General features: G+C 39.7%; 2 protein-coding genes and 1 pseudogene across 3 annotated transcripts; 2 read left to right on the top strand and 1 right to left on the bottom strand.

Moving 5' to 3' along the window:
* Window positions 1–4,109: 4,109 nt before the first annotated feature.
* Window positions 4,110–7,513, top strand: LOC112088876 (annotated as a pseudogene).
* Window positions 7,514–11,485: 3,972 nt separating this feature from the next.
* On the bottom strand, window positions 11,486–11,956 carry LOC18024060 (photosystem II 5 kDa protein, chloroplastic). Its single transcript, XM_006406266.2, has one exon. It carries the CDS (start codon window positions 11,934–11,936, stop codon window positions 11,616–11,618), a length of 321 nt encoding a protein of 106 aa, XP_006406329.1. The 5' UTR covers window positions 11,937–11,956; the 3' UTR covers window positions 11,486–11,615.
* Window positions 11,957–12,592: 636 nt separating this feature from the next.
* Window positions 12,593–15,282, top strand: LOC18024061 (protein RBL). 2 transcript variants are annotated; one of them, XM_006406261.2, is made up of 7 exons: window positions 12,593–12,754; window positions 12,877–12,968; window positions 13,063–13,161; window positions 13,264–14,351; window positions 14,441–14,684; window positions 14,827–15,015; window positions 15,109–15,282. In XM_006406261.2, the coding sequence occupies exons 2-6, from the start codon at window positions 12,950–12,952 to the stop codon at window positions 15,009–15,011; spliced, it is 1,635 nt and encodes a 544-aa protein (XP_006406324.1). In that variant the 5' UTR covers window positions 12,593–12,754; window positions 12,877–12,949; the 3' UTR covers window positions 15,012–15,015; window positions 15,109–15,282. The 2 variants fall into 2 exon arrangements, with proteins under 2 accessions (XP_006406324.1, XP_006406325.1); XM_006406262.2 differs by having other exon boundaries at window positions 14,824–15,015.
* Window positions 15,283–15,312: the final 30 nt, after the last annotated feature.

Genomic DNA, 15,312 nt, shown 5'->3' with positions numbered 1-15,312 from the left:
TTGTTGAGTTTTTTGACATATATGATTCAGCAGCAGAGGAATTTATGCTTCTGATGTTGAAGGATATGTGTCTTGCTTCCGAGTCTGATAAGTGGTGTGGTGTGTGCAACAAGAACAATCACAACGAAGAAGATTGTTATTGGAATGCTAGTGGAGACAGGCAGTCTAAAACGAGAAGAGGAAAATGCTTTGAATGTGGAGAACGAGGGCATTACGCGAGAGATTGCAAAAGAAAGAATCAGCAACAAGTGGTCACAGAAGCTCAGATGGATAAGGAAGAAGAAATCGGAGTTGATTACCTAATGTTAGTAGAGGAAAATTTGAGTAACTTCACTTATGATGAGGATATGTGGATGATATACGCCAAGAGCACCACGAATCATATGACTCCATATGACAAGTATTTCACCACTTTAGACAGATCACACAAGGCTAAGGTTGGATTGGTAGACGGAAAATTTCTCATGGTTGAAGGAAGAGGAGATGTGAAGATCATGATGAAGGGAGGGAAGAAGAAGACGCTCAGGAATGTGCTTTTTGTTCCCGGGATCAATAGAAACGTGCTGAGTCTTGATCTGATGATAGCAAGAGGCTATGAAGTAATAACCAAACCAGACAAATGCATTTTCCACGATCGGACTGGGGCAGTGTTTGGGGATACTGTGTGGGACGAGAGAGGACCAGCTCTGCGTTTGCAGGTGGTTGAAGGTAATCAACAACAGGCAGAGACAAAAGCTCAGATAGATGAGGAAGAAGAAATCGTAGTTGATTATGTAATGGCAGCACCGATGGCTAAAAGTGATTTAACTTATGATGAGAACTTGTGGATGGTATCTGGCTATGCCACGATTCATATGACTCCATATGAGAAGGTTTTCAAGAAGTTAGACCGAACACACAAAGCCAAGGTTGGATTGGTCGATGGAAAAGTCGTCATGGTAGAAGGAAAAGGAGATGTGGAGATTGTGATGAAGGAAGGGAAGAAGAAGACGATCAAGAATGTGCTTTTTGTTCCCCGTGGGATCAACAGGAACGTGATGAGTGTTGCTCAGATGACATCAGAAGGAGGATGTTCATTCAAAGAGGGAGGAAGAGGAGAATGCATTATTAGCGATCGGACCGGGGCAGTATTTGGAGAAACCATGTGGGATGTGAAAGACTTGGCTCTGCGTTTGCAGGTGATTAAAGGTAATCTCACTTCTTAATTCACTGCTTTCCACTTTGGTACTAAGACTTAATTAAGTAAAGTGGACGTGTATGTCTTTTATGTGGTTTTTTTTTTGTTAAGTTTTTTTTTATTCTGCTTTCACTTTGTTGGTCTAATTCGTATTCTGCTAGCTACTGCCATATGTTAATGGTCAAAAACTATTTTTGTTATTCAATATGCAATGGTTTTGTCAAGTTCTTGTTAATGGTGAATAAGTGGACGAAATCTAGTAACAAACAAAATATTATGAGATATTGCAATTCGCTCTCTTAGATTTTTGGGATATGTTGGAAGAAGGCAGTATTTGAACTGAAAATTGAAATTGAAGCAGGAGAAGATAGCGTGTCGTAATCACTTAACCGGGTCAACACATTTAACATTAACCAAACTCTACCAAATTTGATTTCGCTAACAATAACTCATCACAACTCGAGAACTCCGTATGTATCTGAGTGTGTTTAAACTTAGGGAATCAAAATGAAACGAATATGGAACCGAGGCGAATCCTTGACCGAAATGGAATGGAATTAGAACCATGACCAACTCTTGTTGATCTTAGCGGGAGAGAATTTTGTTTATCACTTTAACCGGATCGAGCCACCCAAATTGAGCCAGACTTAACCAAAGTTGATATACGTAACAATTACGCATCCCAATTATGTCCAAACCAAAGCCGTTCCGGGAACTACGTATATCAACTAAATTCAAGAGTGAATTGAACTTTAGTCATATGAACTTAAGACTTGACCGAATTAACTTATTTTGATTATATATTATAGGATAAAGCAATTATTTAATGGCATTAAACCGAACCAATGATTGAACCAAAAACCAAGCCACTGCTCCCGAACCATGAATAGAACCAAAACCGAGCCACTGCTCATTTGATAGTTTTCTCGAAATTGAACTTTAGGGTTTAACGATTTGCTTTAATGGACTCACAGTATAAATATATATTATTCCGGTGAAGGAATAGTTTATTCGCTTTTCCTTGCTCCAAGAGAATATACAGAGGAAAAAGGTTTGACGAATATAATCTATTAACTTTGGACGACTTCGTATTAATTTATGTTTTCAAAAAATATTCTGTAATTCACTTTGCAATGCTTGTCAAGTTACTGGTTATGGTGAAAAAGGGGACAAGTTCTAGTAACAAACAAAGTTCAAACCATCAACAATACTTAGTTGACCATTGTTGAAGAGAAACTTGCATAGTTGCATGTAGTGTAGGGTTTATCCACTTAAATCGGATTAACCCATTTCAAATTGAACCAGACTTAACAACATTAGATTTCCGTTAGAATATTATATCTCATCCCAATTCTAAAAATCCGCATCCGCCAAATTTAAGACTCAAAAGAGTATTTAAATTCAAGTTCGTTTTTTTTTAAAAAAGAGTGTATTTAAATTGAATTTGTGCCAAATTCCTGAACGTAATAATTTGGGTTTCGCCAATTCCACTAAACCGAACGGAGAACCGAGCCTAACTTGAAATGACTAAAGCGTGAGATTAACTTCATTTGGCGATTTTTCTAAATTGAATTCTAGGGTTTAAAGATTTGGTTTAATGTCATCACTGTATAAATAGAAAGCTTCCGGGTCTGGGGAATGGTATAGATTTGCTTTCTCCAAGAGAATATACAGAAGAGAAAGAGAATTTTAAAAAATCCTCACGACGACGACGGCGATGGCGGCGGCGAACATACAAGTCGCTGTTTCCGATGACCTGAACTACGAAATGTGGGCTCAAATGACGAAAACTACACTCGTCGAGAAAGGACTCTGGGATGTTGTTGAAAACGGAGTCTCTCCCGATCCAACGAAGATTCCAGAGTTAGCTTCGACTATTAAGGTCGAAGATCTTGCTCAATGGAGGAATCGTGTGATCAAAGACATGAAAGCGCTCAAGGTGATGCAATCATCTCTCACGGAATCGGCATTCAGGAAGACAATCTCCGCTGGTTCGGCCAAGGATCTCTGGGATTCGCTCGAGAAAGGTAACGAAGAGGCAAATCTGCGTAGGTTAGAGAAGCAATTCGATGAACTTTGCATGGGTGAATCAGAATCGATCGATTCCTACTTCGATAGGGTTACAGAAATCGTTGAAAAGTTGCGCCGTTTGAAAATTGAGAAATCGGATTACGAGGTTATCAAGAAGGCGTTAGGCTCACTCTCAGTGTCATACGATGGTGTAGCTCCGGTGATGGAAGAACTCTTGGATCTGAAGAGTATGAATTTGAAGAGCCTTGTTGATGTTTTTCATGGATATGATTCGATGAAAATTGAAGATATCGACCTAATGTTGAAGCAAAACAGGCTTAAAGCTAAGCCTGCTAAATGGGAGAATGCTAAGTGGCGTCGCGTCTCTGACAAGAACAATCGTAACCAAGAAGAAAAATGTTGTTCCGTTCCTAAGGCAGGAAACTCGAGTGGAGCAAGGCAAGCTAGGCCGAGAAAAGGAGAATGCTTTCAATGTGGAGAAAAAGGGCATAAAGCAAAAGACTGCAACATAAAGAATCAGCAACCTGTGGTGACAGAAACTCAGAATCAAGTAGAGCAGGGAGAAGAAGAAGTCCAAGTTGATTATGTACTGTTGGCGAAGTTAGCTTTAGGTGATTTCAATTACGATGAGGATATGTGGATGATATACGGTCATGCTACGAATCACATGACTCCACATGAGAAGCTATTCACCACTCTAGACAGAACATACAAAGCTAAGATTGGTTTGGTGGACGGAACAGTTATCATGGTGGAAGGAAGAGGAGACGTGAAGATCACGATGAAGGAAGGGAAGAAGAAGACGATCACTAATGTGCTTTTTGTTCCCCGTGGGATCAACAGGAACGTGATGAGTGTTGCTCAGATGACATCAAGAGGGTGTTCGTTCACTTCGGGAGAAAGAGGCGAATGCATTGTTCGTGATCGGACAGGGGCTGTGTTTGGAGACACTATGTGGGACGAGAGAGGCTTGTCTCTTCGTTTACAGGTGATTGAAGCTAATCTCTCTTCTTAATAAGCTGCTTTTTCACTTTGGTGCTAGGCTTAACTCAGAGTAACGTGGACGTAACGTGGACGTATGTGGTTTTTTAAGTTTCGGTTGTATTCTATTTCCAGTTTGTTCGTCTAATTCATATTCTGCTACTGCTCTATATATGAATTAGTCTATGGTTTGTTAACCTAGGACGGCTTGAGATTGATCAATCTAGTTTTCAAAAACTATTTTTGTTTATTCACTATGCAATGCTATAGTCAAGTTTTGGTATTGGTGAAAAGGTTCAAGTAACACAAACAAAAATATTGTGAGAGGTAAAGCGAAAATAACTCATTTAAATTGAACCAGACTTAACCACATTAGAGCTGGTTGAAATTGAATAGATTCTCCAATTGAATAAACCGAACCAGTAACCGAGCCAGAGCTTGAAATGTCTACACCTGAGACGACTCATTTGGAGAATTTCCAAATTCAACCTTAGGGTTTGCGGTTTGGATTAATGTCAGTATATAAATAGAAAGTGTTAGCGTGAGAGAATATTTAATTCGCTTTCTCTAAAATACTAATTAATTTACAGATAAAAGAATAAAGAAATCCTGATAGTTACGGCTATGGCGGCGGACGCTGTTTCCGATGACCTGAACTATGAAATCTGGGCTCCGATCGAGAAAACTACAATCATGGAGAAAGGACTTTGGGATGTTGTCGAAAATGGAGTCCCTCCGGATCCGTCGAGATTCCAGAGCTAGCGGCGACGATTCAAGCCGAAGATCTTTCAAAATGGAGAGACCTCGCTGTGAAAGACATGAAAGCGCTCCAGTTTTTGCAATCATCTCTCACGGATTCTGCTTTCAGGAAGACAATCTCGGCTGCTTCGGCTAAGGATCTCTGGGATTTGCTCGAAAAAGGTAACGAACAAGCAAAGCTCCTAGGATTAGAGAAGCAATTCGAAGAACTTAGTATGAACAAAGGAGAAGCGATCGATTCCTACTTACATAGAGTTATGAAAATCGTTGAAAAGTTGCGCGGTTTGAAAAACGAGAAGCCTGATTATGAGGTTATCATGAAGGTTTTAGGCTCGCTATCAATGTCGTATGATTGTGTAGCTCCGCTGATGGATGAATACATGGATCTGAAGAATACGAGTCTTGACGAGTTTCTTGAGTTTTTTGGTATGTTTGAGTCACTATCAGGGATAGAAATCCGTCTAATGTTGAAGAATATGTTTGATTCACCGAAATGGGGTCAGATGAGTGGTGATGTGTGCAACGAGAACAATCAAACCCAAGGGAAACAATTGCAAAATCCAAGAGATTGCAAGAGAAAGAATCAGAAACCAGCAGGTCAGAAAGATGGAGCCGGAGAAGTCGTAGCTGAGTATGAGATGTTTGCTCTAACTGTAGGTGAATGCACATTTGATGAGGATATGTGGATGATATACACCACAACCTCGAACCGCATGACTCCATATGTGAAGTTTTTCACCACTCTAGACAGAACACACAGGGCTCGCGTGAAACTGGCCGACGGATCAATCACCATGGCAGAAGGGAGAGGAGATGTCAAGGTCATGACCAAGGAAGGGAAGAGGACGATCAAGGATGTGCTTTATGTTCCGGATATCAACAGAAACGTGTTGAGTGTTGGTCAGTTGACATCAATAGGGTATTCAGTGATAATGGAAGGAAACAAAGTTTTCAAGTTCACTATCAAGGATCAGAATGGGAGATTATTTGGGGAATCCTTGTTTGATGAGAAAGTCTGCTTTTTTCTACGTTTCCAGGTGTTTGAAGGTAATCTCACCTCTTAAGCTGCTTTTTGTTTCCTTAACTCGTAAGTGGACTCGCCTCTTAATTCACTGCTTTTCACTTTGGTACTAGACTTAACTCAGTATGGTGGACGTCTGTGTCTTTTTTTTTTTGTTTAGTTTGGTTGTATTCCGTTTTCACTTTGTTCGTCTAGTTCATATTCTGCTACTGCACTATGTTGATATGTGGTCTTTTTAACCTAGGACGGCTTGGTATTAATGGTGAAAAACTATTTTTGTTATTCACATTGCGATGTTTTTTGTTAATGGTGAAAAAGTGGACGAATTCTTTTAAGTTGTGTAACAAACAAAATATTCTGAGATAAGACACGAAGTCTGTTCAGATATTGCAATTCTCGTTCTCTTAGCTGCAGAAGATTGTTAGGAGATGTTGAAAAAAGGCAACAAACAAGCGAAGTGTATCTAAAAGTGTGAGATTCGAAGAAATTGAAATTGAAGCAAGGAAAGCTAGCGTGTGGTAATCACCTAACCGGATCAAACCATTTAACTGAACCAGACTCAACCAAATTTGATATCGCTTTACAATAATAACTCATCCCATTTTGAGAACTCATTTAGGGAGTCAAAATGAGACGAATCTGGAACTGAGACAAATACTTGACCGTAATGAAATAAACTTGGGTTGAATATAACCTCCAACTATAGTAAACCGAACCAAAAACCGAGCCTAAACGTCTCAATTGATGGTAATTAAACTTTAGGGCTTACCGATCTGGTTTAATGTCACGGTATAAATAGAAGAAGTTAGGGTCGTAAAACTAATCACTTTCTCCGAGAGAATTGTAGCTACAAAGAATTCCTGACGTTTACGGCAATGGTGGCGGCTAACATTCAAGACGCAGTTTCCGATATATACGAAGGAGTCGTAGCAGAATATGAGATGTTAGCGGTAACTCTGGGCGATTTCACATATGATGAGGACATGTGGATGATTTACACAACGACCACGAACCACATGACTCCGTATGTGAAGTTTTTCACCAATCTGGACAGAACACACAGGGCTCGAGTGAAATTGGCCAATGGAGCAATCATCATGGCTCAAGGTAGAGGAGACGTGAAGATCATGACGGATGAAGGAGAGAAGACGATCAAGGATGTGCTTTATGTTCCGGATATCAACAGAAACGTGTTGAGTGTTGTTCAGTTGGGAAGATTAGGCTATTCAATGACAATTGGAGGAGGCAAATGCACTCTTATGGATCAGAATGAGAATGTATTTGGGGAAACAATGGGGGAAGAGAGGGGATTTGCTCTGCGTTTCCAGGTCATTGAAGGTAATCTCACCCTGTAGGTGTGTTTTTTTAACTTCACTCTGAATAAATCTGGTAATAGACTTTACTCTTAATTAAGGTGGAGATATCAGAGTCTTGTTATGTAGTTTTTGTTCTGTTCGTTTAAGACCAAGCTATCAAAAGTATGGTGTTTTATAACCTTGGATTGCCTTGTCACTTTTTGTTATTCACTGTGGTATGTTTTGTCAAGTTCCGAGGTGCTTTGGATCAAAAAAATCAGCTACTGGGTTTTATACAGATACATTCATCTATCTTGTGGTGATTAGTGTCCGAATCATGACCAACTCTTGTTGATCATAGCTGGAGAGAATATTGTGTGTGTGGTGTCGGTTAAATCACTTTAACCGGATCGAACCACCTAAACTAAACCAGACTTGACCAAAATTGATATTCGTAACAATCCCAAATTATGTCCAAACCAAAACCGTTCCGGAAACTATGTATCAACTAAATTCAAAGTGAATTGCATTCTAATCATATAAACATAGGATTTGACCGAATTAATTTACTTTCACTATATAGTATTAGGGGTGGCCAATCCAAGTTTTGGGTTAGGTTTCTTAGATTTTGGATTGAGTTTGGGTTAATTAGTTTGAGAACTATTTAACCAAATTTGATCTACATAAAATTTGGATCAAGTTTTTTAAGTTGGATCAGATTTGGGTTATTTGGATCATAAATAATTTGATCTAAAATAGAATTATATCTAACGTTATTTGGGTTATATATAATTTAGATCTTATATTAGATTTAGTTATTGAATGTTTATAAAAATAATAACAACTAAACTAAATTATTAACAGGGTTTACGGTTTGGTATAATGTCACTATGTAAATCGGTTGGTATAAAATCGAAAGTGTTTGGATGAGGGAATAGTTTTTTCACCCTCTTTCTCTCCAAGAGGAAAAAAAGTCGAGAAACATTTAAACAATTGCGGCTCAAACTGTTTTATTTGTATTTTGACTGAATGAATATATCAAACCAAACAAAGGCGAGCAGTATAAGCCCTTCTTTGGCCCCAATTGCACTAAACCGAAGCTCGAACCGAACCAAAACCATGCCTATTTTGAAGTTTTTAAACGGAAAAATGCCAAAAAATACCTCACTTATTTTTTTTGGAAGATTCACCTACGAACTTTTTGCGTTGCTATAAAAACCCACAAACTAATTTTTTGAGACGAAAAAAAACCTACAGTTTTAAAAGTGCTGTTTTCCCACCTCTCATTTAACTGTTGTTAACTGGGTTAACAGATCTGCTAAACATCGTTAACATTCCGTAACACGTGTTAAATTATGTTTTATTAGTTCCACTGTTACCCCTTAAGAAAACCCCCAAATCGATTGTGAAAAAAAAACCTAGAACCCTAATTTTCGAAATGTCATTCACAAATCGAGAGAAAGCTTTGTTGGAAGCTTAAATTGAAGGAGAAATAGTGCGTATAGAATGTATAGAAGACTGAGAAGAGTAATTGTGAAGATGAGGTATGTCTTATGAAACACGATTTTGATTTGGGGTTTTCGATTTGGGGTTTTTCGAAATGGGGTTTTGATTTGGGGTTTCGATATGGCTTAGGGTTTATTTGACTCGGAAAATCGATGGTAACTTGATTTCTTCTTAACGCAGTGACCATTTCCAAGTCGATATACACTATGGAGGAGAGGTTTCGATGAAGGACAATATTTTCAGATACAGTGGAGGTTTAGTGGAGGAAGGCATTGTATTGGATCCAGATTACGTGATGTGGTCCATATTTGATGAATTCTGCGAAGAAAAAGGAGTACCTGGGTTAGTCGAACAAGTTTGGTACAAGCTGAAACACGAGGATGTAGCAAGAATCTGCGAAAAAAAAGATGTTGAGATTATGAAGATGTGCAGCGAAGCTATGACAACAGGTGAAATTGATGTCTACCTTGTTCAAGCAAAACCCGATGAAGCTCAACAAAAAGAATCTGATAGTGATGATTCTGATAATGGTGAACAGCAGGAGGAAAACGTTGTTGAGGATCAAGGTGAAGATCCATTAGAAGAAGAGGTTGGTATTGGTGATAGTAGATTCGAGTCTTTTTTTGAAGAAGTGCGCAATGAAGATATTGGGAATGGGAATGATATTTAAATTTTTTTTTGTCTAAGTTCCGTTATGCGTTGGATCAAAGCTTGTTGATGAATCCATCTTGTTGTGATTAGTGTCACCATCAACTCTTGTTGATCATCATCGCTGAATCACTTAACCGGATCAAACCAATCTAAATGAACCATACTTGCGTCCCAATTATATCCAAACCAAAACCGTTCTGGAAACTACGTATCAAATAAATTCAAGAGTGAATTGCATTTTAATCATATTAACTTAAGACTTTACCGAATTAACTTATTTTAAATATATATTATAGGATAAAGCAATTACATTTAATGGCGTTAAACCCAACCAAGAATTGAACCAAAAACCGAGCCACTGCTCCCGAACCATGAATAGAACCGAAACCGAGTCACTGCTCATTTGGTAATTTTCTCGAGATTGAACTTATAGGGTTTAACGATTTGGTTTAATGGACCTCACTATAAAAATATAAATTATTCGTGTCAAAGGAATAGTTTATTCGCCTTTCCTTGCTCCAAGAGAATATACAGAGGAAAAAGGTTTGACGAATCCACAGTTGCGGCTATGGCGGCGGAGAAAATACCAGACGCTGTTTTCGAGGAGCTCAAGTACGAAACCTGGGCTCAAATGGCGAAAACTAGACTAGTGGGGAAAGGAGTTTGGGATGCAGTTGTGAACGGAGTCCCTCCGGATCCAACGAAGGTTCCGGAGTTAGCAGCTACGATTCAAGCCGAAGATCTCGCCAAATGGAGAGATCGTGTGGTCAAAGACATGAAAGCGCTCCAGATAATGCAATCTTCTCTCACGGAATCGGCATTCAGGAAGACAATCTCGGCTGCTTCGGCCAAGGATCTCTGGGATTCGCTCGAGAAAGGTAACGAAGAAGCGAAATTGCGTAGGTTAGAGAAGGAATTCGAAGAACTTAGCATGTATTATGGAGAACCGATGGAGTTTTACCTGGAAAGAGTTCATGATATTGTTGAACGATCTCGCCGTTCAGATAATCCGAAATCCGATGATGAGTTTATCAGGAAGCTGTTACCCTCACTGTCATGTGACTATGAAGGTGCAGCTCCGGTGTTGGAGGAGATCATGGATCTCCCTGATATGACTCTTAAAGATCTTCTTGATATGTTTGATCTGTTCGGAGATCATCCAGAATCCATGGCTCACATGTTGAGGGATTTCTATACAAGTCTTAAGAAAGCCAAGTCTGAGCAGATGTGGTGTGGCCTGTGCAAGAAGTACAATCACAACGTCGAAGACTGTTACTACAACCCTGTGGCAAAGAACTCGAGTGGTGCCAGGAAGCAATTTAGAGGCAATTGCCATCAATGCGGAGAAGGAGGTCACTATGCAAGAGATTGCAGCAGAAGGAATCAGCAACAGGAGGCTCAGGTAGATCAAAAGAGGAACGAGAAGCATGTACATTTGATGTTAGCTGTCACTATTGGTGGTTTCACGTTCGATGAGGATATGTGGATGGTTTACACCAATGCCTCTGATCACATGACTCCGTATGTGAAGTTCTTCGCGAGTTTAGACAGAACGTACAAGGGTCAGGTTTTATTGGCGGATGGAAAGGTTCTCATGGCTGAAGGGAAAGGAGATGTTGAAATCATGATGAAAGGAGTGAAGAAGACAATTAAGAATGTGCTTTTTGTTCCTCGGATTAACAGAAATGTGTTGAGTGTTGGTCAGATGACATCGAGAGGGTGTACAGTGATGATGGAAGCTGGTGAATGCACTATTATGGACAAGACTGGGAAAGTTTTTGCTAAAACCGCATGGGAAGAGAGAGGCATTGTTCTGCGTTTGCAGGTGATTCAAGGTACAAATCGTCTCACCTCTTAGTTTTAGCTGCTATTCACTTAGTAGGCTAACTCGTGAGGTGGACATATCAGTCTTTTTTTAGTTTGGTTCTTCGGTTTTCAGTTTCTTAGTCTAAGTATGATTTAGGCTTTGGTCTTCTAATCTTGGACGTTTTGGTTTTTAGTCTAGCTTTCGGAAACTATGTTGTATTCAGTATCAAGATTTGTTGAATGGTGAAAAGGGAACGATTCTAGTCGAAAGACAAAAGGGTTTTTTAGTGAATGGATCAAATATATGATTACATACCAAACTTAATTATGAAACTTTACCGAAATTGAAAGGGAGAGGGAGAGACATATGGGAAGGTAAATTGTTGAATCAGTAGCGGCAGATCTTGGCCGTAGGCATTGTGACACAAACTTGAGCGTATTTCTTCTTAGCTGCCTCTGTCCCTCGCTTGGGCTCCTCCTCGTCCGCCATGGCTACCTTAGCCAAGGAACAAACCGCCGCAGCCGCCGCCGTGAACATGAGATCCCTCCTCATTGTGGTGCTGTTCTTTTCCTCCTTGGCCTTGATTTCTAAGCCGGTCGTGTTCTCGCTCGTTGAAGCTCTGACCACCAAGAGCCTTCGTCCGCCGGTGGCTGAGGGAAGCTTAGCGACGGCAGGTAGGAATGTGGCTGTCATGGTCATCGATGCCATTTCTTGATAGTTGATTGAATCCTAACGTTTGATTCTACACTTTCTCTCTCGTTAGCTCTCTCAGTTAATGCTTGTGAGATGGTGGAATGTGTTTTAAGAAGTTTGGGGTAGTTTGATTCTGTGTTCAGCGTTAGAGTTTGTGGAGAAATTATCCATTACCTTATCCAAATATGATTTTTGTGCAAATGGGTTATTGCCACGTGTCATGTTCTATCTTTGTTGTGAAAAACCATATGAGGGGCTCTCGCAAAAGTGGACTAGATACTTTCTGTGTGTGCGGCCCACATGTGGATCCATGTGTTAGTGTATGAAATAATCGATACAAATAATCATAAACATTCAAAATCCATTTTTTTGTTATCAACACATTCAAATCGTAACAGTAAGGCAACCAATTAGCCCCTAATAGTTTTTGCTATGTGTTTTGAATCTTAATTCTTACATTTTAAACGGGAAAAAGAGTTTGCTTTGCACATGCATAATATACTCCAACATTTATCATTTTTTTGGATTTTGTAGTCTGTAGATGACTTTTTTGTCTCTTCGAATGCTAAAACGTATTTGGCGTCTTAAGTTTTTTTTTTTTTTTTTTTCAAATTAGATAACTAATAATTAGTAATCGTAGTCGAACAAAAGTTTTAACGTCGTTAATACAAAAGTTTTAAACGCCGTTAATACAAAAGTTTTAAACGCCTTTAATCGCTCTTCTGACTGCGTTCGCTCTCTCAAGTTCATCCTTGCGATCAATTACTCCGAAACCAAGCTTCTTCGATTTCGTTTTAATATCTATCCAAGCTTCTTCGATTTCGTTTCTAAATGTGAGTTTTCTCCCTCTTCGAAGGTTTTAACTGAAGTACAGACATTGATAAAACCTAATTTCTCCAGTTCCAAATCTTAATTAGTTGGCCATAACTGTTATTTTTTTTTTGTTGCGTCGTAGAAACCCTAATATCGGAGGGCTAGTTTTCACTCCCCTCAGAGCCGGCCGTGTAGAAGAAGACCGGCAAGAGAATATGAATGCTCCGATCATAGGTGAACTCAATTCCCACTTATGCTTCCTTTCTCAATGTTATTCAACACTCGTCATTACTTATTCACTTTCTGGGGTGTATTTTTGTCTGTGTAGATCCATTGCAAGGAGATTTTCCTGAGGTGATTGAAGAATATTTGGAGCATGGTGTCATCAAATGTGTTGCTTTTAATCACCGTGGTTCTCTTCTGGCAGGTAAATTTTGCATCTCATGTATTTTTCTCCATTTTGGATTAATCGATTTAGTTTAGGCTACTTTCGGAATTGATATATCTTGCATCGTTGCAATTTGTTTAGCTGGATGTGCGGATGGGACCTGTGTAATCTGGGATTTCGAAACTAGAGGCATTGCAAAGGAGATTCGCGATGATGATTGTTCTGCCGCGATTACAAGTGTCTCCTGGTCAAAGTATGGACACCGCTTGCTTGTTTCAGCTGCAGACAAGTCACTAACTCTTTGGGATGTCCCAAGCGGAGAAAGGATTGCTCGGACAACTCTTCAACAGACTCCTTTGCATGCTCGCTTAAACCCTGGCTTAAGCTCACCTTCTCTTTGTCTCGCGTGTCCTCTCTCGTCTGCTCCGATGATTGTTGACTTTGACATTGGCTGCACGACTTTGCTTCCTGTGTCTGTGCCTGAGATGCCAGATGTGTTGGCTCCTCCACAACGCAGCAAATGTCCTGAATCAGGTCCTCCTTTCTCTCCAGCTGCAGCTTGCTTTAATAAGAATGGTGATCTCGTTTACATAGGAAACTCCAAAGGAGAGATACTTATTATAGATTATAAAAGTGTTCGAGTTCTTGCTTTGGTTCCTGTCTCTGGCGCATCGCCGGTGAAAAACATAGTGTTTAGCAGGAATGGGCAGTATCTTCTCACGAATTCACACGACCGTACCATTAGGATATATGAGAATCTTCTCCCGGCGAAAAACGTGCTTAGATCACTCGAGGATTTGGGTAAGAGCATAGATGGGCTTGATGGTGTTGAGAAATTGAAGACTGTTGGATCGAAATGCTTAATGCTCTTCAGGGAGTTCCAAGATTCGGTTACCAAAATGCACTGGAAAGCTCCTTGTTTCAGTGGTGATGGTGAGTGGGTTGTTGGTGGCTCTGCATGCAAAGGAGAACATAAGATCTACATATGGGATCGAGCGGGGCATCTTGTGAAAATATTGGAAGGTCCAAAAGAAGCGTTGATTGATCTAGCGTGGCACCCTGTTCACCCTTTAATCGTCTCTGTTTCCTTGGCTGGTCTAGTATACATTTGGGCAAAAGATTACACAGAGAATTGGAGCGCATTTGCGCCTGATTTCAAGGAGCTTGAGGAGAATGAAGAGTATGTGGAACGAGAAGATGAATTTGATTTGATACCTGAAACAGAAAAGGTGAGAAATTGAATCGATAGATGCATAAGGATTCTCTATTATTATTCTATCACCTGTTTTTCTGAATATATGTGGTTGTATGCATGTAGGTGAAAGTATCAAATGTTAATGAAGATGAAGAAATTGACATAGAGACAGTGGAAAAGGATGCTTTCAGTGATTCAGATGTGTCAGTGGAGGAACTCCGTTACCTTCCAGCTGAGCCGATCCCGGATACAAATGAGCAACAAGACGAGATAAAGTTAATCGAAGCTCAGATATCTGCGTCTCCTGCTTCTGAAGAGGCTGGTCAGAATGGACATGGGGCAGACCATGCTGCAAGTCCACTAGGAGGTAAGAAAGTTCTTAACAGCTTCATATGAAAAAACACAGTTTTGAGAAAAAATGCACTTGTAAGTCTGTCTGAATAGATGTCTGGTCTGCATGAATCTATGATGCTTTCTTTACTAATGCATGTGGCTTTCTCTTGTAGAAGAAATGGGTGAAACACGAGGAAAGAGAAAAAGGAAACCATCAGAGAAAGGTATGGAGTTACAGGCGGAAAAGGCAAAGCCATTAAAAGCGTCAGGGAGAACTGTACGAACGAAAAGCAAAGCAGTAGTCGATCAAGATATCGATGTCAGTGTAAATGGTGATGACGATGATGAATCTTATTATTAACGAAGTAAGTCCACTAATCTTGATGTATGCAACACACAAAAACCGTAGCAAGATACATCGAATGATTTTTTTTATTATTTGAATGTTTTGGTTTCAGGCAATGCTGTGTTCTTCTCTGCCGCGACACAGCTGTGTGCTGAATTTAGTAGTTGGGTTATGCACATTAGGAATTTATGTAGTCAGGATCCTAAATGTAAGCGCGAAGCAGTTATAAAGACAGCTTTTAAGCATTTTGGAAACGGGATCAATGTATACAAAATCAGTTGAGACACAGTTTTCAAGTTTAGAACGAGAGAGAGAG

Source organism: Eutrema salsugineum, unplaced genomic scaffold, assembly GCF_000478725.1.
Source record: "Eutrema salsugineum unplaced genomic scaffold, Eutsalg1_0 scaffold_13, whole genome shotgun sequence".
Taxonomy (NCBI): domain Eukaryota; kingdom Viridiplantae; phylum Streptophyta; class Magnoliopsida; order Brassicales; family Brassicaceae; genus Eutrema; species Eutrema salsugineum.
Note: the sequence above shows the minus strand (reverse complement) of the source record. Positions and strands in the feature narration are given on the sequence as shown.

What these genes read in the sequence shown, in the direction of transcription:
- LOC18024060 (XM_006406266.2), bottom strand. Translation starts at nt 11,936, where the DNA reads ATGGCATCGATGACCATGACAGCCACATTCCTACCTGCCGTCGCTAAG.
- LOC18024061 (XM_006406262.2), top strand. An exon ending in CCGTGGTTCTCTTCTGGCAG is followed by an intron (nt 13,162 to 13,263) that starts GTAAATTTTGCA and finishes CAATTTGTTTAG; the next exon opens with CTGGATGTGCGGATGGGACC. An exon ending in TGCTGCAAGTCCACTAGGAG is followed by an intron (nt 14,685 to 14,823) that starts GTAAGAAAGTTC and finishes TTTCTCTTGTAG; the next exon opens with AAGAAATGGGTGAAACACGA.